The 23,020-nt window shown below is 40.5% G+C and overlaps 1 protein-coding gene across 2 annotated transcripts in view; it reads right to left on the minus strand.

Annotated features, from left to right (window-relative positions):
• Window positions 1-6,310: 6,310 nt before the first annotated feature.
• Window positions 6,311-23,020, minus strand: part of LOC129764689 (putative uncharacterized protein DDB_G0271606) — a 28,696-nt gene continuing 11,986 nt past the window's right edge. For both annotated transcript variants that reach the window (XM_055764054.1, XM_055764046.1), the window contains 3 exons: window positions 8,076-8,330; window positions 6,853-7,152; window positions 6,311-6,783 (listed from right to left, as the gene is read on the minus strand). In XM_055764054.1, coding sequence (XP_055620029.1) covers window positions 6,454-6,783; window positions 6,853-7,152; window positions 8,076-8,297 — 852 coding nt within the window. In that variant the 5' untranslated portion in view covers window positions 8,298-8,330 and the 3' untranslated portion in view covers window positions 6,311-6,453. The remainder of the gene's footprint in view (window positions 6,784-6,852; window positions 7,153-8,075; window positions 8,331-23,020) is intronic.

The following is a 23,020-nucleotide window of genomic DNA, read 5'->3' on the forward strand; positions in this document are numbered from 1 at the left end:
GCACTATGAAAGAGTACCGCGACGTCGTATTAAAGTTGTTTGCGAGAGGTGAGCGACCCGGCGACATATTCCGGTGGTTGAAATCCCACGGGTTGAAGCGTAATTTCATCTATACCACCATCCGTCGGTACCGTGAGACGGGCTCGACCAAGGAGCGTGCGAGATCTGGGCGTCCACGTTCGGTGAGGACGCCAGCAGCCAGCAAGGTGGTTAGGGGGCGGGTTCATCGAAAAATTAATCGCTCGATCCGGAAGACCGCAGCTGGTCTGGATGTGTCGATCGGGACTGCCCACACCATCATGACGAAGGACCTGGGATACAAACCGTACAAGAAAAACAAGGTATACGGGGTAACGAAGGCTACAACGAAGAAGAGGTTGAACAGAGCCAAAGAGATACTTTCACGGCACGCAGGTCAACAGTTCGCGTTTTCTGTTGAGAAACTCTTTGTCTTGCAACAGCCGCACAGTGTCCAAAATGATCGGCTGTGGACGTCGATTTTGCCCTGCATCCTCCCGTCCCACATAAACACCGCCGCTTTGGTGATGATTTGTGGAAACGTGAAAATTAACGCCGTGTACTACAAGACCGAGGTTCTGGAGAAGGTTGTGGCTCTGGCTCTTCGGGACCTCTACGTGGAGGATCATTACGTCTTTCAACAGGACGGCGCACCGGTCCGTTTGGCGAATATCGTCCAAATGTGGTGTCGGGAGAATTTGATTGATTTTCTCGATAAGACTTTGTGCCCTCCCAGCTCCTCGGACCTTAACACCCCGGACTTTATGTATGGTCGCACATGCTGGCCAAGCCGAACAAACATAGATTCCGATGGATAATGGGCGTGCCGCGTGCGATTCTTTTGAGAAACGTCTCAAGCTCGTCATACAACACAAAGGAGGGGCACACCCAGCTAATATGTCGTAAAGGTTGTCAATTAACATAACCTCAATAAAATGGGCGCAGAAAAGAATATCTTGTATTTTCATTTTTTTAACATATTTTAAAAGTGTATTCAAAGTTATTGAACACCCTGTATATTATGATTTTAACCTTCATTTTCAGGAATTACCATTTTCCAAAATCCCAGATGCAGCTCAATAACTGATCGTGAACCTGAGAAATGGAAGCAAAAGCTTGTCCGAAAACTCAACAATTGTGAAACGACCACAATCGTCTGTTCAGGGCGTGCTTCATAACTTTAACAAAGCCAATTCTTCGAGACAACTATGCAACAACTACTCTTATAGAATATGCCCAGAAATACGTGGTAAAACCTGAACAGGGCAACGCGATTTTCGCGGCAAATGGTTCAAATTCAACGTTTTTGGGTCTGATGGACAAGTTAGAGTGTGGCGCTAACACAATACTGAATTGGATCCAAACAATTTACGACCAACAATCAAACATGGCGGCCAAGTTATGGTGTGGGCCTGAGAACCTGTAATTTATTTAATCCACTGTGGATCGATTTGTGTATTTGGACATTTTGAAAATGCATTTGAAAGCATGTGCGTTCAAGTTGGGTTATGGTTCCGACTTTCAGCTCATTCAAAGATAATGATTCGAAACATTCCTCGAAACTCGTCTAGGAATCCCAGCAAACATTAAATCGTATAACAAGCATATATACAGCATCACATAGCCCATATTTTGGGTGGTATATGCATGCAAAAGTGAAGGTGATATACATACATGACAATTACTTGCGAATTAATTAGGATGCATACACGACTTCATCTACATACATACATCTAGTACGACCTAGCAAACATTAAATCATATAAGTCTTGCACATGCTAGGTCGCAAAAACATGCTAGGTAATTTGATATTACAATCGTATGAAATATCAATCAAAGAATGCATAATGTGAATCCGAAATCGTATAAAATGCGAAAACACGATTTTCTATATTCACGTTATTATAAATAAAAATGAATCAAAAATAAATAAATAAATTATAGCAACTAGTGCGGAAGTAATAATACGCAATGCTAGCTATGCGTCGTAATTCCCAACTATTTTCTTGGGGTTCAGCTCCTCTCAAATAATTGCAAACGAGAAGGGAATATTCGGCGAATTTCTTTGCAAGAAATTTTACAGGCGGAAATCAATGGCCACTTGCCATACTACAGTTAGGACCTGTAATTTTTTGGAACTCTCGGCCATTTCGTTTGCAGAGCGGTCGGAGAGCGGAACGATTCTGTGAAGTACAAAAAGGCACTTTTGTGAAATATTGTTTCGGAAGTGAAAAGTAGTGTTATAATTTCATTCTATTTTTTATTAGATACAGGATTTAGTAAAGTATGAATACAGTTTTAGTTTCGCTATTTTTACGTTGATTTTTGTAAACAAAGATAAATTCCATTTCTTCTCAACCTAACCCAACACTGTAATCAATCAAGCGTTTCCGTTGAACAGATTGCCTGATCAACTGGCAGCATATCCGGGATTCTGGATCTGCCTATTATCCGGAAGAATTTCATGAGGATTCCTTATCCGCAACGAACGGACGAAAGTCGTAAGAGGATCGTCCGACCGGCACTCGGCATGTTTCGCAGTGCCCTGCAGCGTCCGTCATCATACGCTGTGCCATTTTTTGAGTTTCCTGACCGCGGAATCCTGGTCGGTACCCTCGAGCACCAACGGTAGCAAATCGAGCTGCGGCTGTATCCAGCTTTTCATCGCACATCGCCAGAACGGTAAAAACCCTGCGCGCAGCTAGGTGACAAATTAAACGCATGGCCATCGCGTAGGAAACGTTACGTTACGCTTATTTCACGTTTCATGAACAGTGTTGGGAAGAGAGAAGTTTTTCGAGCGAAGAATGAGAGTAGGGAAATATAAAGATCGGCAGATCACAACCGGATGCTACGATGGGCTGAGAAGAATAATACGTTAGAAAGAGTATGCTATCTAGACCTATTCGAGCAGTCTGGCTCGTCCAAAAACTACGTGACTTGCGTGAATAATGTACGTGAGATTATAATTATTTTTTAACCTCACAAATCGCCATTTGCATATATGAGCGCATATATGGTTTTACGAACTGTTCAATTGACTTTTAATGGGAAGGGGATATAAATATTTAAAATGAATGATGGTGATGGGTAGGAAAGTTGCTCCGTTGGAATTCGAACTCCGGTTGTTTGAATGAAGCAAAAATTATCATCCAAATTTGAACAATTTAAAGCTGTTTTCGAGCCTGTTTTCTGATAGATATTAATTTGCCTCCCTAAATCACCATATCACCACCAGACATCGGCACTGTACATATGTCAAATTCCTAATATGATGTAATATGTCCTCAATTACGATCTAATATGATTTACTGTTGAACGGTTTTCCACAGCATGTAGTAACATTTTTCGCAGCACTACATTGATTCAATTTAATACTTCATGCGACTCACGAACTGCGTCATCATGATATACGTATATGATGTCGATTAAACTGATTTTACGATATAGTGTGTCAGAAAACCGATGCTTGATACACCGAATTACGACTTAATCTATCGTGTGAAATAAAATCGTGTTTTCCGCATTTTATGCGATTGCAGGTATACACGCTGTATACTTCGATCGGAATCATATACGATTGTGATTCGATACCACTTTATACATGGTTTAGAATATGCCAAATTATACGATTTAAAGTTTGCTAGGATGGCTCCTCTACAGCGTTAAGAAAACCCTTCCACATCTTCCCCAGTCATCGGATCTCAAATTGATTGGGAACTTGTGGGATTACGTCTACGGTGCAGTGCAGTTGGGAGACGTAGATGAACGTGGATAGGACGATTGGATCATGAACTACATCAGCTGCTGGGAGGAATATCCATCATGTGCATCACAACGATCGGACGACTACAAATGTTTATTTCCGCAGAATGACGTCTGAAAACCCATTATTATCTTTGATGCTGCACTAAATCGTATGCATGCTCCATGACATGCCGTTCATTTTTGACTTGGTTAGCAAAAGAATTATACAAAGTTTATTGATGAATACACCCATACCTCGCTATACGGCCGCTCTTTATACGGCAATTCGCCATAACGGCCCTCTAGAATTAAGGAACGGTTTCGATTTACGGCCTAAAATGTTTCGCTATAACGGCAAAAAATTTTTTTCGATGTCGATATATTCAAGGAACATGAAGTTGTTTCATTGTTGTTTGTAGATTACTAGCTAACCCGGCAAACTTCGTCCCGCCCATTTACTTGATTAATTCTCGAGTAATGCAGAAATTTGTGTTTTTTTTTTGTATGGCAGCCACCCCTAAGAGAGGGGGAGGGGTATCTAACCACCATAGAAACATTTATTGCACCCTAAAGTTTCCATATGCCTAATTTGGTTTAATTTGCTTGATTAATTCTCGGGTAATGCAAAAATTTGTGTTTCATTTGTACGGCAGCCCCCTCTAAGAGAGGGGGAAGGAGTATCTTAACACCATAGAAACATTTATTGCATCCTAAAACCTCCACATGCCAAATTTGGTTTCATTTGCTTGATTAAATCTCGAGTAATGAAGAAATTTGTGTTTCATTTGTATGGCAGCCCCCCCTTTGAGTGGGGGAAGGACTGTCTAACCATCATAGAAACATTTATTGCACCCTAAAACTTTCATATGCCAACTTTGGTTTCGTTTGATTGATTAATTTCCGAGTAATGCAAAAAATTGTGTTTCATTTGTATGGCAGCCCCCTTTAAGAGAGGGGGAAGGAGTATCTTATCACCATAGAAACATTTATGGCATCCTAAAACCTCCACATGCCAAATTTGGTTTCATTTGCTTGATTAATTCTCGAGTAATGCAGAAATTTGTGTTTCATTTGTATGGCAGCCTCAATGGCAGTCTCAAAATATCACGAAAACCTTCCCCGGCCCCAAAAACCCCTACATAACAATTTTCATGTCGATCGGTTCAGTAGTTTCCGAGTCTATAAGAATCAGACAGACAGACAGACATCACTCCATTTTTATATATATATATAGATTGTTGGTTTTTGGAGTCTGTTATTATTTTATGTACAAATAAAATGAAAATATGTATTTTGAATGTCATGTTACATATTCTCCGTAATTAGAACCGATCCGATTGAATTTGTATTATTGATTCCTTACACGGCTTTTCGCTTTGCGGCCAAGTTTCCAAGACGTCGACACTATACTACTTTCATCGCGTATAATACTTGTCCGGTCGCCGGACATTGTAGTCGCAGTAGACGGCTGCATTACGGCGCCGTAAAGAATTTGGTACGGTCGAAATTTGCCATTTGGGATTCAAACCGGTCCGGCGGAAACCGGATAATGTGTAATCGCCCTAATTGTGAAATCCACGGCAAGCCAAGAATCATTGACCCGGGAAACACGTCTTAAGCCAGCGCTACACGATGCTACGAACACCCTCGAATGCTGGACGCTCGATGATTCGACGCATCGTGTAGTTGACAGACGAGCTACGAACCACCAATGTCGAGTGTCGAATATTCGCATTGGAAGGTAATCCGTTCGTTGTGGATTACCTTCCAACGCGAGTGACACGAGTCAAAGGATTTTTGTCATTCGTTGATTCGACACTCGATGACATTCGATACACCGCTACACGATTCGTCTGAATCTATCTTTGACAGATTGGTTTGCTTAGAAATTTTAGATGAAGGAACTATGAAGTTGATTCATAAAATTCAAAATACTCGGCGAAATATTGCATTCTAATAATGTTGATTTGAAGCATTTTTAATTTACAGCCCGATATCAGTACAATTGCTACGGCAGCAATTTCAATACTCGCATCGTCATCAAGTTTCCTAACGTTTTTGATGGTAAATAAAAACAATAAACATTCGATCCAAATACTCGCCGATTGTTTGGGCCAATTGCTTTGAATCGAACATTCACTTCACCGTGTAGCAGCACATTCGTCACAACATTTGACGATTCATCGAGTCAAATGTTTGAGTCCAACATTCGAGTGAAACGTTGGACGAATCGTGCAGCGCCCGCATTACCTTGTCGAAATCCATTGTCTGAAAGAGGACCGATGATGGCGGCACTCTCTGTGCTCGGCGAAACGGGTGTTCGCTGACGCAGTCGACTATCGCTTGTCGATTGCAAACAGTGTGACATGTGCTTTAACCATTCAGTTGCTGTAACATGAGTTGCACAGTAAGTGCATACCACACAGTAACTGAGCCGTAAAGCGAGGTATGGGTGTATTTAGATGTAGCTCCATGAGAAGCAAATTCGTTAGAAATCATCCGGGAAGTGTGCATAAAACATCAAAACAGCCTTGCCTTGCTTTGGAAAAAAACATAAATTTATTCTCATCAGTCTCCGGATACGAGCTCAACACTTCTCAACAAACAAAACATAACCGTGGCTAAACTAAACATTTAATTAACGGGGAAAATTAGGTCGCTTCCCAGATGCATATCACCATATCATTTTCAGAAGTTATACTTGAGTCCATTGCCCGAGTAGTTGACCTGGGACACCTGGTTGGAGGGCGAGTAGGCGCGTTTAGCCTGGGTGGCCGCTTCGGTGGCTGCTGCCGGAGCCTGCTGTTCTGGTTGCTGCTGCTGCTGTTGTTGTTGTTGTTGGGCGACGAGTTGTTGCTGCTGCTGCTGTTGTTGCAGTTGATATTGCTGCTGTTGTTGGATCAGTTGTTGCTGCTGTTGCTGTTGCAGCAGCTGCTGCTGCTGGATGAACTCATACTGGGATTGTGGGTCCGGTTGCTGGGGTTGTTGCGGGGCATTGTAAGCTGTGGTTTGGGCGGCCTGTGAATTGGATGGATGAAAAAGGTACGTTGGTAATCTGTGTTTCAGTTCAGATCCATTTCCACTAACCTGCTGGCTCTGGAGGTAAGCTTGGATGGCTTCCGGGCTGTAATACTGCTGCTGGGGCTGCTGCTGACCCAGTCTCTGCTGTTCGGCGGCTAGTCTTATGTTGGGATTGATGTAATTCTCCTGAATCCTCGAATACTGGGCTTGCTGCCCGGCGGAAGCTGCTGAATTTCCACCAAATTGAGACACGAAGCGGCTGTATGGTTGGGAAAAGTGCTGTTGATAATCGGGCTGCTGCTGTTGCTGTTGGTATTGCTGGCCATAGTAGGATGGATCATTCTGGCTGTAGGTTTGGGGCAATTGCTAGAAAAGTAAGTGCCGTTTTTAGCTAGCTGTCAGTTTCAAGAGTGCAATCGGAGCGTATGATTAGATTTACAATCAACGCTCAGGTGCATTCAAGTGAGTTAGAAATGTTGCTTCAGTGCAACCAAATCGACCGAAATGGAAAATGTTCCGTTCGCATCTGCGAAAGGAAATTGGCTTCGATGCAAGTGGAATTAGGTTGGAAATTTAAGCTGAACAGTGTAGTGATAACGAGTTTCGTTCCTCACAGATCTGGGGGTGAGTTTCCGAGTCAAGACTATTGGATTGTTGTTTCCCTGCAGAAGTTGGCCACTCGGTAGTGTTCTCGCACAGTTCCAATCTGATTATTCAATGAAATAAGTTAGCAGAAATGGAAACTGTTGACCTGCACTTAACTGACGATGCTAGGTTAGGTACACTTCCCATTCCGCTTTTTGTACTTTATGACCGAAGCGCGTGCCTCGCTACAGCTGTCCGTTTCAACTCGTTCGCCGGAAGAAGTTTTCCACCGGCTTCAAAGAAACATTATTTTCGCGATTCCGCTGCCATTATCACTCTTCACAACTCTGGCAGTGGGAGGGGAGGTAAAGTTTCCGAACGGCAACACATAATCAGCTTATTTCTATTCATGAGCTGCTCGAGGATGCTACTTCTTAGCCGAAGTGGCTCGTAAGCACCACTTCGCACTTCACGCCAAAAAAAGGGAATCGAAATTCTTGCCACCGATTTTTAGTTGGCATCAGTTGCGGAAAGTTTCTCTTCCGCGATGACAAGAACATTTTAATCTCTTGAATTCGACAATCGCACGGATTAAAGTTATCTCCATTGTTTCAACAAAAAACAAGTTTTATTATCTCTGCATGCTTGAAATGCACCTCGGGTATCAAAACAAACTTTGAAATTCAAAGTGGGAAAATACTTACTGCATACTGTTGGCTCTGGGGCTGCTGCTGCTGCTGCTGGGCTGCCAGCAGGCTGCCCTGTTGACCGTTGAAGTATCGGGTGAAGGACTGCTGAAAGCTTGGCGTCCGTATCTGGTAGCTATTCTGGGAGGGGTCGTTTTGGTAGGTTTGCTGGGCGGAAGTGGCCACCACCACCGTCACCAGCAGTAGGCTGCCACCGAGAAGCAGTTGTCGGGGAAACATTTTCAAATCGGGAAATCAGGCCGTCTGGTTGTTCTGAGGATGGAGTAAAAGTGAAAATGGAAACCGTAATTCGACGGATCGTTCTGGGAGATAATGCCTTCGGCATTCTATTTTAATTGCCAATTATTTCCTTTGTTGAATGGGAGGGGTTTTTGGGCTATTATTTATAATTATCGACAAATTGATGTGAGAATGGGCGCTTGATTCTTTCATATTATTCCGCTTGCTTTCAACAAATTAAATATCATTGTAATATTTGGTTCGAAGGTTTCAACCTTCGTTATAAAACGAGGGCAATGTGAAAGATTCTCGAACTTAAATTAAAATTACATTTTATTTTAGATTTAAATGTGTTCACAAAATTGGTGCATTAATTCTCATCGATTGATAGATCTTCATCTTATATCGCACTGACATCCCCCAAGGGAATTTTGCCTTCTCAACGTAGTATTAAAGGGTGTGTCACATCGAATTGCATCACGGAAAAAACACTGTAAAAATTCGCCCAGTAGACCGATTCTTTTGAAAATTTTAGACAGTAAAATAAAAACTATTAAACAACTTTTGGCATTTTCTTTTTATTCATACTTCGAGCCCAAGCCCGTATGCTCGCACCTTCCTCTTTACCCCGTCCATAAGGTTCTGTACAACGTCAGGTTGTAGTTTTTTTTGAACAGAAATCCATTTTCTCTTGAAGTCCGCCTCCGATTTGACAACTTTTGGGTTCTTCCGGTGGGCCTGCTTCATAATCGCCCAATATTTCTCTATTGGGCGAAGCTCCGGCGCGTTGGGCGGGTTCATTTCTTTTGGCACGAAGGTGACCCCGTTGGCTTCGTACCACTCCAACACGTCCTTTGAATAGTGGCACGAAGCGAGATCCGGCCAGAAGATGGTCGGGCCCTCGTGCTGCTTCAATAGTGGTAATAAGCGCTGCCCGTTTAACGTGCCGTTCATCACGAAGGGGGCGCTCCGCTTTCCGCAAGAGCAGATCGCTTGCCACACCATGTACTTCTTGGCAAACTTGGATAGTTTCTGCTTGCGAATCTCCTCCGGAACGCTGAATTTGTCCTCTGCGGAGAAGAACAACAGGCCCGGCAGCTGACGAAAGTCCGCTTTGACGTAGGTTTCGTCGTCCATTACCAGGCAATGCGGCTTCGTCAGCATTTCGGTGTACAGCTTCCGGGCTCGCGTCTTCCCCACCATGTTTTGCCTTTCATCGCGGTTAGGAGCCTTCTGAACCTTGTATGTACGCAGGCCCTCCCGCTGCTTGGTCCGCTGGACGAATGAACATGACAAATTCAAATTATTGGCGACATCCCGGACCGAACTTCTCGGATCACGTCTAAACTGCTTAACTACGCGCTTGTGATCTTTTTCACTGACGGAGCATCCATTTTTGCCGTTCTTCACCTTCCGGTCGATGGTTAGGTTCTCGAAGTATCGTTTTAGTACTCTGCTGACCGTGGATTGGACGATTCCCAGCATCTTACCGATGTCCCGATGTGACAACTCCGGATTCTCGAAATGAGTGCGCAGGATTAATTCACGACGCTCTTTTTCGATCGACGACATTTTTCCAAATTTACGAAAAATTGACAGTGAAGCATGGCCAACGTGATCTATACACTCTTATCTGATTATAAGCGAAAGCTCAAGATATAACTCCTAAAAATTAAATTTCTACAGCGTTTTTTCCGTGATGCAATTTGATGTGACACACCCTTTACTTGCGTAATTTTTATCAGTACTTAGAGGAATTTCTATGCCAAGTAATACGCTTTGAATGCATTCTGAGTGGCAAGCTCTAGAATACGCACCTACCAGTGCAGGTCGGAAGAACATTCTTTGACAAAAAATCGGGAACCGAACCCGAACCCCCGACATGATAATGTGTGATGCTAGCCTCTCGACCACTGGAGCACTCCAATTTCTGAACGGCTATAATGTCGAATATTTACGTGCGTTTTTTTTAATATAAATTCGTTTATTTTTACATGCTCAGTTACATAAGTTTAAAGGAGCCGAAATCTTAAATATATTTTTAAAACTATATATATGAACAATTTTCTTAAATCTATGGTTAGTAATGTGGGAAACCGATTACTCGCGGTGGACTCGAGATTAGAAGGGTGACATATTTTTATCAGGAAAAGGATGGGGTACAAGGAAATTATTACAATGTTGATAATCACACACACTCAAGTGCGTTTTATTGTAGACATTCAATTTTACAACTTGAAAAGGGTGACTCCATTCGGTGATTCGAGTTTTTTGCATCTGTTGGGTTTGTGAAATGAATGCCGCTCAGATATACAGGTCCCAAAAAACGAAGGCAGTAGAATTACGTCTTTTGGTAGCATATTGGGGGTATCAATTGAAAAACGAAAGTCGATCGTGAAAAATATCCAATTTCAAACGCTTATTGCTCAGTCATTTCATGATGAATTGAGCTTGAGCTTGAGCTTGAGCTTGGGTAGACTGTACACTTCGTAGTTGCTCTCCGTGATTGACCTGAATCAACCAAATTGCACAAAGGACACACAGAATAACGCTTGGGACTAGCAAATCATTCTCGCTGTGCAATTCTCGGCGATTCGAGCTTTAAATGGTCAATAACGACGCCGGCCACGTCCTTACAGTCACCAGGGGAAGGATAGGAATGTTAGTATGATAATCGCCAGAAAGGTCGCCTCTATAGCTTATCATGGGAGGGATAGTTGTTAGTGGGAGAGGTAAGAATCAGGATTCACTGAGGTAAGTGATGTGATTATGTGAACGCAAACTATCGACCACTCAACGAAACAAAACCGTAGAATCCTGTGCTAAGACACGCGGCAGGAACTATCTTTAGGTATCCTGAGAATGAAAACCTGTAAAATGAATTGAACCGACTATATATTCTATTATTTATCGCATGTATTTTTTATTGAAATCCATTTGCGACGGTGGAGAGTTATCTTTAGCAAACCTAAAACGGTAACCGAGAGAAACCTATATATCCTAATATTTATCGTCGAATATATCATATAGTTACTTTGTTTCTAAATCTAATTGGGATGACGGAGTGTCATATTTGGGAAACCTGAGAAGGTAACCGAGATAAATGGTGATATCATTACTGCGTTGAATACACAAACACACACGAAACTGCGAAATTTGAACTTGAGTGCGCTTCTCCATCGTCATTCCACTTGTTTAAACACGCACTCTCTTTTTATGGAACTACTTGACACACACTCAAGAAACTGCCCTACACACACTGCTACTTGTATCAATACTTGTATCTAGTAATTCAAAATATGGAATCATGAAACTAATAATTGCTAGTATAGTTGAGCAACATGAGCAACTAACCTTCAAGATCACGGAACTGTACCATTTTATTCATCACAGCGGTAGAGTGAAATATTCCTGAACAAGGTAAACAAAAAGCAGCCCTGAATTTCTGAAATCTGTATAAAAACTATCCCATGGTGCTATTCAACTATACAAAAGTCCTAAGTAGTCCTGGACCATTACTCAATGACCCTCTTTAGTATTTCCACCAAAAACTTATCACTCTCGCAAAACCCGCAAAAACATTAACAATTTTAACTTGCGTGTCCATTACGACTTTGAGCCTTGTATTATTAGTTTGGAAAGCGACAATGACATCTGTACAACCATACGTAAAAGATTGAATGTAGTTCAATAATACGTTTTCTGAGTGATTAAGCAAAATTAAATTAAAATTGTCACTCAAACTTTAACAATTCAAAACTACTTTCAAGCCCGCTAATCCGACAGAGACTAATTCGGCTCCCAAATGACTCAAAATAAATCTGAACACTCCCAACAAATGATACATAAACAATGAATGTTGACGTGATCTAATTTTCTGAACCTTTATGTGCGATTCACATAGAACGTTACGGAAAAGAACGTCTACGTTCCGTAAACGTCTCCACCAATTCACACATGCAGTCAATGCTTGCACCAGCACCGTCACGTCAAATGTCAAACGAATGATCTATTCAATGTTATTCATGGTGTCGCCATCTACAACAATTTTGAATTGCAACGCCCTTTTTCAAATCAGTATGCCTAGAATCAGTCCTAAATTTAGAAAAATTCAGTGAAAATCATTGAACTATATTATTTAAATGCCTAAAACCTGTAGTCCCGACCCTTTTTTAACAATAATAATATATAGACTGTTTTTCTCAGCTAGTCGTGAAATGATATTGTCTGAGAAATTTGATACTGGTAGATATGTTGGCATAAAAAATTCAGCCAAAATCAAAACAAAAGCCGAGACAAAAACCCAACGAGCCGTCCGTCTCCGTCAATTATTCTTTTCTACAAATCCTGCCGGTCGTTTTCGTTGAACGTATGCTGTCGGGTCGTTACGTTGCCGGTGTATGTGAATGTTTTCATATGAATTGCATGGTAGAATAACTGACGTAACGGAATGTGACGGGACGTGAACGTGACGTGGATGTTGTATGTGAATCGCACTTTATGCGGCAGGGGAATACAAACTTTCCACTAAATCGATACACTGCTGCAAGCACATGACACGATTCGATATCCGTTATGAAATGTAGCGGTGTGATAATTTAACTACGCAAAATAAACAAAGTAGTTCACGCTCACATGAAAGGTTATTGTTCATCGTTTCACTCCTCTCCACTCTCTTTTTTTATCATGAACACGTTGGAGAGGAAAACACACGTCACAAAACCGAGCTAACTCTTCCAAGCCGTAAAACATAAATAAACGTATGCACTAAAACATGTCAGAAAGGCCACAAATAACGGGTGTTAAATAAAAAATGAAATTTTTTTCAATCACATATAAAAAAATTTTTTTTTCATCGATTTCAGTATTTTTTATAAATAACATAATGTATTTTCTTCAAAAAAATGTCAGTGAATGTTTGAGTAAGGGCCGTGGTCTGTTGTTCGACGCAACTTTGTCGCGATGCTCTCACAAGAACGTTGTACGGCACTTACGTCCATTTTCCGGATACAATTGCGGATTCTGGTAGTCAGTTGCTTCGTGTCCTTGGCCCTCCAATTGTTTTTATACACTAGGGCACTGAGTGAGCCAAAGAAATCCTCTATTGGGCGGCACTGGGGCAAGTTTGTTGGGTTACGATCTTTCGGCACGAACGGTATCTTTTTCTCCTCAAGATACGCCAGCGTCTTCTTGGCGTAATGGGAAGACGCCTTGTCCGGCCAGAAGACGTACTTCCCATCCGCGTGATGCTCGTTCAGGAACGGCAGCAGGATTTTATCGAGGCACTCTTCTCGATAGATTTGTTGGTTGATTGCCAGACCACTCGGCTTAAACCAAGGCTTTGAAATGCCCCGGTCGGAAATAGCGATGTACAACATAACCTTTTTTTCAAACTTGTGCTTGAACTTGTATTTCACTTCAGGCGGTGTGGATGACTTGTCGCTGGAGTTGTAATTATCATTTCCTGGAATATGCGTTTTGGGCAGCGGAAAATAGCTTTCGTCGTCCAGAACGAAAGACGTCCCGCGGTATTTTTGCTCATCCACCGACACTGTGATTTAACCGTCTCAATCTGCTCCTCCGTGTACTCCGGCGACCTCGTCTTCTTCCTGCAGACGATTCCTTCCATCTTGAGGGTCCGATGGATCAATACGTGGGAGCAGCCATATTTCCGACCGGCGTCACGCAGGCTGGTTGCGTCCTTGTTGTCAAACAGCTTCTTTAACGATGTCTTCCTTTGCTTCGTCATTATCGTCACCGGTCGACCACTTCCGACCTTCCGCTCTACGTTCAGGGAGCCCAGGATACAATATACCGTACTGACAGGTACATTTTCTACAATAAAATGTGCCACCGTGAACTTTTTTCCTTGCTGGAAATGCGTTTCGTAGAACCGTACAATGCGTTCGCGGAGCACGTGCTGTTTCGACGCCATCTTTGCTTTGACTAAATTCAAACTAGCAAAACCAAACACGCCTACTGTTTCTAGGGAGCCCAAAGAGAAATTTTCTTGGAGAAAGAAAATTTTACGCTCTTTATTTGAGTTACTGAAAGGTATTGAAAAAAATTCTCATTTTTTATTTAACACCCGTTACATTATGCCTTCACTGTATGAACACTTTTCGATTATGCAAACAAACATTATTTTCTGTTATTGCCCACATAACAGGCACATACACGATCTACATGCAATTGGAAAGGAACATGTCGTTACATGACACCGAACGACCAACGGTCGCGACTACACTAACATATGTGTTCTGAAATAAAATTCCTTCATCGAACAAATCACTGATACTGGCAAATTTATAAATATGGTCCTCAAAATTGAAGCAAATTGCACTGGATTTCGGAGTATCCAAACAGGAAACACATTTCCACTTGAAATTAACACAGTTTAACCGAAACACCAAACAAATACCGACATTTTCTAGGAAAAAAAAACGTCTAGCCCGCAGCGACGCTCAACCCGAACTCCCTCAGTCATTTCATGATGAATTGATGAGATTTTCTCGTCAATCGATTTCGGCACTCCATAAAAATTTTGGCGTAGGACGTCTTTCATTTCTGTACCGGGGTAAAAGTTCAAAGTTTCGAAAACGAGAGCGTGACACTGGAATGCAACGTTTTGAGCGTTAATACTTCTTTGCCGACTGAACGGAGTGGTATGATAATCACTTCATTCGAAAGACAAAATGTCCAAGAGTTATATGATTGTTAATTATTGATAGTGCTTTCGTACCCGCATGCAGTTTTTGCATTCCGGAATGTGTGCGGACTTCAAAAGCGGTATGAACACAACGCTTTGGCTCGGTTATTCAAGACTGCATTGGACGATATCCCTTCATGTCTTCAGCTCACTGAATTTTTATGTATACCGTTTGGCAAAATGTTGATGACAATTTGTCACGGTAAAGTCGATAACATCGATAGAACAATATGCGCTCAACTTACATGTCAAAATCAAACATGAGTGCCTGAAGTTCATCAAATCAAGCAAATTCGCGGTGCGAGAAGTACGTACACTTGGGAGATGCGATAACTTCAGAGGGAAATGCAAAATACATTGATCGTTTAGCATTTCTTCCGTTCACATATTGTGGGAGTCAACGATAAATGAATGAAATGGACAAGCCATCATACCATACGTCAGACTAGCAAAAAAGAACGTAATTCATCACATTGCATGAATTGACTCAAGTTGGGATTAGTTTGCAATTGAATTCGGAAATTGTCTCATTCAATCACTGGTTTAATCAATAATTAAATCAATCCACTCAAATAATTACTAAGCCAACGGTAGTCCTACGCCAACCTTGCGGTTATGCCTTAGGTATAACCCACACATAGGGTTTAACATTGAAGAAACTAATATATGTGATAAAACTAACTATCGAATAATTGAAAAAAATTATAGGAGGTTGTGTTCAAGACACGATCGCATTGTTGACGTAGAACTACGCTGTAGATAATTCAAGTCGGTTGTTCATAACTGCGGATATTATTTTATAATGCTAAGAAAATTTTGAAATAACCATTCTACCAGTTTGGTCGCCCTGGAATGTTTTTTTTTATTGTAGAATCATTTGACGATAATTGTTTGATGATTCATTCTTGTGCTCGCAGAACAATACATGCTCGAGATAAGCGCAGCTGTCATCCTTAGGGGAGAAAGCTTTGCTACTGGCAAGCGAAACCAAATCACACACAAAATTTCAGAACGTCATTTACTTCTTTGACGACTAAATAAACGAAATAAACTCTATCTGTTAATCTCAACAACCTCGAAAAGAGTAGCACAACTTCATTATGATCAAGATTAGCGCAAATGCAATCCTAGTTGAAAGCAGTTTTGCGACTGGCACGCGAGCCCAAATAGATCAATAACTTAATATAACTTATTGAATAACTTGGTATTTCTCAAATAGTTTTTTGGTGCACAACCTTAACACCTGCTTCACCGTAGCGTCAGTTCAATGCATTGATGGCAGAACACAGACAATGTTAACTGCTTGGAAAAAGGCTGAATATTTGCCTCAGCAGAGATTCATTACCAATTCCCTAGCGTAAATATTGCCCTCCCGCTATATCCCTTCCTTGTTTATATTTATCATATTTATCAATTGAGCGAGGCAGAAGGCAGCCGAGCGAGCAGACTTCCTGTGCGCGCTTAACCCGTTACTGCCCAGGTGTAGGTTATGTTTACTTTGCGACTTTTGCGGGAAACTAGAACTTTGCAAGCTTCAATACACAAAAAAACTACAAAAATGACAGATAAAATGACACTGACACAAAAACACTCCTAAATTGTCATGTGGTATCATTTAAAATGCGCTTAACACTTTAGTTTCATCAAAAACGGGCATTTTTGCGTATTAAATTTCATACGCTGGGCACTAATAGGTTAAATTCCGAGAGACGATTATCGATTTCGACGTAGAACTACGTCTTTCAGGAAGGGTGCTAAATCAGAAAACAGGGCACGTTTTTGTAAAATAAAATTAACATTAATAACTATTTCCACAGCGAACAAATTCTGATACTTTGCATACCAATGGAATCGGAAATCGGAAATTCTCTAAGATTCGTTTGATATACTATACAGTACAATCCACTAATGCCTAAACAGTTTAAATTAATGAAAACTGGAAGCATTCTCATTTTCCCATACATTTGTTCTGCCGATTTGTGTGCATTCAAATGTATGAGGAAATGGGAATGCTTCCATTTTTCATTCATTTAAACCATATACAGACTATGGGATTATACTGTATAGCATACCAAACAAACCTTAGGGAAATTCCGATTCGTTTGGTATGTAAATCGCCAAAATCCGTTCGCGGCAAAAATAGTTATTAACGTTAACTTTATTTCATAAAAAACAGGAAGTGGGTTATATCTGTGGTATAACCGCAAGGTTGACGTAGGACTGTCGTTGATTTAGTGATCATTGGTTTGAAGATGAATCTGAATCCATTCTGAATGAATGAATAAATGAATATTTGGGCGACTTCGAAAATGAGAGCGTTACGTTGGAGGCACACGGTTTTATGCAGCCAGTATTGGATACGAAAATATTCTACTGATGGGGACGAATAATCTTCAGAAGCTTTCCTTTTAATTGCACATGATTGAAAAATCACAAAACGAAATGCATTTGATCGCAGTATTATACTGAACAAAACATTAAAATAATTTCTTTCGCTTGAATGTAATTTTCAATTACAAGGGGAACTGGCAGATTATTTTTCAGCAACGAGAACATCTTTCCAGTTTCTCCTCGATGCTAGATAACAACCAAACGAAAAGAGTTGCGCGCGTGTATGGGTGTGTATGGCGGCTGCTCCGATGCCTCAAGTGTAACCGTTTTTCGATGTTGATACTTTCTTGGTCGCCTTTTCAGTGGCATCACTCTTCTCCTGATGGATTCTGGCATAAAGTGCACAAACAGGCTCTTGGTGACACCGTTCATCAGCGCTTTCATGATGAACGAAGTTAGCTTCACCACAACAGCGACAACATGCTCCAATCGCTGTTCAATTATAACTGAGTGGATTTCCGAGCGGGGCTCGCTTATATACCGATTGGTGATTTCAATAGCCTGCTTTGAAAGTTATTTTAAGGCTATTGAAACAAGTTTTTGGAAGAAAAAGTAACAAGTATATGACGCGTAGACATTTTATCTTTCGAATGAAGTGTTTATCATACCATTTCCTTCAGTTGTTTAGGAGCTATTTACGCTCAAAATTTCGTTCTCCGGTGTAACACTTTCTTTTTCAAAACATTGATTTTACACCCCGGTATAGAAATGAAAGACGTAGTCCTACGTCAAAACGTGACCTGTTTTCTGATTTGGCATCCTTAATGAAAGACGTAGATCTACGTCAAAAAGCAACAGGAGTGGGTGGAAGAAATCCGACGAAGGCTCAGATACTGTGATACAGTGTTAAAGTGATAGTCCCAAGTCAGAAGACGTAGTACTCAGTAGATTGTATGCGAATGCCATATGATAAGGATTTTTTTTTCTATTTATCATCAAGCAAATCGCTGTCACCAACTGCTTTTAACCACCGTTTCCAGATTTTCCTATTCTCCCTGGCCATATCGTTGAACACTTTGTTGTATGGATCTGTCTTTGGTATTTTTGACGTAGGACTACGTCTCATTTCTATACTGGGATGTAAGTTCAAAGTTTCCAAAACGAAAGCGTTACACCCGAGAACATGATTTTGAGCGTTAATAGCTCCTAAACAACTGAACGAAATGGTATGATAAACACTTCATTCGAAAGATAAAATGTCTACGCGTTATATGCTTGTTACTTTTTGATCCAAAAACTTGTTTCAATAGCCCTAAAATTGCTATCAAAACAGGCTATTGAAATCACACCAATCGGTATGTAAGCGAGTGCCGCTCGGAAATCCACTCAGTTACGATTGCGCAACGATTCAGGTACGATCGCTGGAATGGATTGATGTTTCCCTAACACAGACTTGAAAACGATGGAGCCTGTGGAAATCGGCATAGAAATTTAGATGCAGCAGTGGGAACTTTCGTACTCGTTTGCGTTTTTGGAAATTGGAATGTTTTCCTAACACGGACTTCAAAACCATGAAGCCTGGGGAAAGATGCAAACTACGAGTACTTTTGTACTCGCTTGCATTTTTGCAAACCGGAATGTGTTTTCCCAATACAGATTCCGAAACCAAGAAGTTGGGAGAGTCGGCATTGCAGATACATTCAAGTTGGCAATACTTTTATACCCCCAAACATTTTTACACTCCAGAATTCGTTTTGCTATCACGGTCTACAAAAGCGACTACAAATGCAACGCTTTGGCTCGATTATTCAAGACTGCATTGGAAGATATCCCTTCATGTCACCAGCTCACTGAACTTCTACGCATATCGTTTGATGATTATGCAAAATAACTATTTGCTGTGATAACTACTACCATAATGCATGAATTGACTTATATTGAGATTTGTTTGCAATTGAATTCGTAAATAGTTTCATTCATTCGCTATTTTAATCAATACACAAAAGATAGCACTGCGCAGCGGCGATATCGTACCCAATGAGGATCATCCGGGGTGGGATTATTGCTAATTGAAGAAATACAATTGATTACTAAGCCAACGGCAGTCCTACGTCAACCTTGCGGTTATATCATAGGTATAACCCATCCGTAGTTTTTCAATGCGCTTATTTTCCATCACATTGTACTGTACACTAGATGATTTCTCATTCATTATCAAATTACAGGCGACAGTAAACTTATAGTTATACTCTCTTTGAGCTGACAGGTTTCTCTTATTTTTAGATGAATAGAATAAGATGAAACTTTCGAGGAGAGGACACACAAAAACTAGCCCCGATGTAACTCATAATGGATATTGATTAATTTCAAATATAGAGTGAACTGGTGCGAAGGAATGTTAATGTGTCACATTCATTATTAACATTCTCGACGAAAATTCAGTATCACTGCTAACATGTGCAAAAGTTCCGACTCCTCTTCGGTATGGTCATCAGAGCCCGTAGTGCCTTTTCTGATTTGACCAATCAAACAAGAAGAAGTCGCAGGGATACATGTCCGATGAATACCGAGTGCTGAGTGCAGAAAACAAAAGTTTCGAAATGAAATCTATCTACTGTTTATCTGGAATTCTACTGGTTCTATCAATTACTACCGGCGTTAAACGAAAATATTCGGTTACTGATGGTTATGACTGATTTAGAAAAAAAAAACTTGGGAAAACCCCTCATCCACAACATTCCAACACATGCAGGTTTTTCGACACGTTTGGTTCATTGCTCACGATTTCATCACTTGAAGAAAAAAAATCCTCCAAATCAAGACAAACACCATACATATTGGATGTAAGTCAGTTATTTGCACTTTCTTTTGCCCGCGTTTTCTTCGAGTTCCTCCATTTTCGTCCATCGCAATGCGATAAATCCATGTTTATGGCGCTAAAAGAGCAAAGAAATGACCAGATGCAATGCAGCATCGCGATCAGCTGTTAATCCAAGCTTCTTTAACGGGCGAAACGCGGCCCAACTCGGTATTAATTATTACCGTTGTCGAGCCTGTTCATATCTCTGGTTTGCGTTCACCATAACGCATCCACGTGGCGGGGGTTACATGGCTCTCGAGAATGTGAGCTAATTATCGATGAGCACATCGCTCTGATTAACCAATCAGTGCTGCAAAATCGATCGCAAGACAGACATGTGCGCCCAGAAACTGAGAAGTGCCATTTGAGGGGAAAGGCTCCAGCCTTTCCGAAGGCAGCAAGACGACGAAACCAATTACGAAACGTTCCATTACGGACGATGATAATATGGATCACGTACGGCAATAAGTGGGAAAGTGGTTGCTGGGCTGGGAGTGAGACCGCCCAATCGATGGCAGTGCCGTGGATTGACGCCGTCTGTTTGCTGGGATTTCGAGGAATTGTGTGTCATTAACTGTTACAATTTGATCAAACCATTCACGTTGAACCATTCCTATTGCTGTTCTCCTGTTTTTCCTCAATTCTTTCGAATCGTATCATTGTATCAAATTCATTAGAAGGATTCAAAAATTATATAGGGTAAATGATCTTGGTTTGTCCAATTTGGGGTGTTTTTACGCAACTAGTAAATGCAAATCGATTTTTCTTCATGAAAATCACACATAATCGATACGAGTTTGGGTTTGTTGAAAAGCCCCAAGTCTCTAGTTGCTAATACTACCATAAGGTGTTGAAATTATTCAAATTTTTATGTTTTTTAACGATTTTCCTTAAAGAAGAATTATGATCATGGTTTGACCACCTCTGATCATGGTTTGTCCGGTTTTAGAAATCTCCATTTTTGAATGAGAACATTCGAATTCACAATTAGATGTTGCATTTATCATTGCTTGAGTTTACTGTCATCATATTGATTCATTCATAATTTAGGCTTTCTTCAGAATATTGCCTTTTCTTGGGCATTTTAGAAGTGTTCACCTCAACACAATCAACACAGAAAAACCATACTTCTGCTATGCGCGAAGCACACCATAAACAAACATAAACAAACTGCAGCGCGCCAAGCGGTTGCCATAGAAATCATGTGGACAAAACAACATTATTGAATTAGACAACTCATGATCAGAATTGAGTTCATCAAAATGCGTTAATTTAATGGTTTAGCTATGTAAATCCGATACAAATGGTGAGCAAGCATGATATTTATATATGTTGTAATCCAGAAAAGGTTTGAATGCGTGCCAAATAATCATCTGGTGATCGATTAAAAGTTAGCTCGAATGAGGGGCGCATTGACACAAATAGAAGGTGTATTTTATAATCCTTTAAAACATGTGATTTTATAAAAATATACTATCAAACTACTATAAATCATGTAAAAGGCAATTTCATTTATATGTTTCGAAACATTCGAAGGCCTTATTTGACACAGGAGCGCTGAAATAGAGCATTCAAAAAAGTGGGCAAATCATGATCATATTTTCGACTGGACAAACCAAGATCATTTACCCTAGATCTATTTGAATATAGAACACTAGAAACATAGTTGTTGTTGTTGTGTTGAATTATAGTGGCTTTACATTCGGAGAGTTCATTCGCCTCTATAAGAAACATGGTATGTTGCGAAGTGCGGTTTATATGCTCTTTGTTAATTTTTTTTTCAATTGTTGTTTATTTTTATTTTTTCTTGGAAGATGCACTTGTACTATGTGAAACTGTGTTTTCCTTCTGTAAATTCGGAATACACCCTCGACAATGCAATTATCCCGGCTTTTAATAGAGGACATAATAATATCAAACAAACCATTAGCTTGATAAGGCTCAAATTAACAATCAATGCGCCAATAGCACTAATCAATAATCAATATGTTTTAGAGGCGATTGAACTGAGAAGTTCAAAGCCTCTCAAAGCCAAAAAAGAAGAAGAAAAAGAATCAAATGTTTTCGGAGCACGGATTTTTCCAACTTTCATGGAGTGAACGATCGATGTAAGTCCCGAAAAATGAAGACGCAGACGAATTACACAATCCAAGGTAAAATTGAAGTGCAAATGCATTAATACAACTATTGAAGCCACAATTTTGAAGGAATAACATAGAGGCCAAGATGATTGCATGTTACTCACAGCAACAGCTTTACAGTGTGTAAAAACAGTTTATCCACCCCTGCTGTCAAATTATACTTGTTCTGTTTTGACGTAGGACTACGTCTTTCATTTCTATACTGGGGTGTAAGTTCAAAGTTTCGAAAACGAAAGCGTTACGCCGGAGAACGAGATTTTGAGCGTTAATAGCTTCAAAACAACTGAACGAAATGGTATTATATATACTTCATTCGAAAGATAAAATGTTCTATGCTTGTTACTTTTGACGTAGGATTAAGTCTTTCGGGAACATATTGGGGTACAAATTGAAAATCGAAAATCGAGCACATCGTGAAAATTGTCCAATTTCAAACGCTTATTGCTCAGTCATTTCATGATGGATTGATGAAATTTTTGCGTCAATCGATTTCGGCACGTTTCACGTTTCTTTGTTTTTAAGAGGCTTTAAACTTTGCAGTTCATTCGCCTCCAATTTCGGCACTCCATAACAATTTTTTATATTGAAGAAAATAATATATGTCATGAAACTAACGATCGAATAATTGAAAAATCTCAACCCCTATCCTAACGGAAATACCCATTTCTAATTAGTCGAAATT

The sequence above is a fragment of the Toxorhynchites rutilus genome, chromosome 1 (genome assembly GCF_029784135.1).
Source record: "Toxorhynchites rutilus septentrionalis strain SRP chromosome 1, ASM2978413v1, whole genome shotgun sequence".
Classification (NCBI taxonomy): domain Eukaryota; kingdom Metazoa; phylum Arthropoda; class Insecta; order Diptera; family Culicidae; genus Toxorhynchites; species Toxorhynchites rutilus.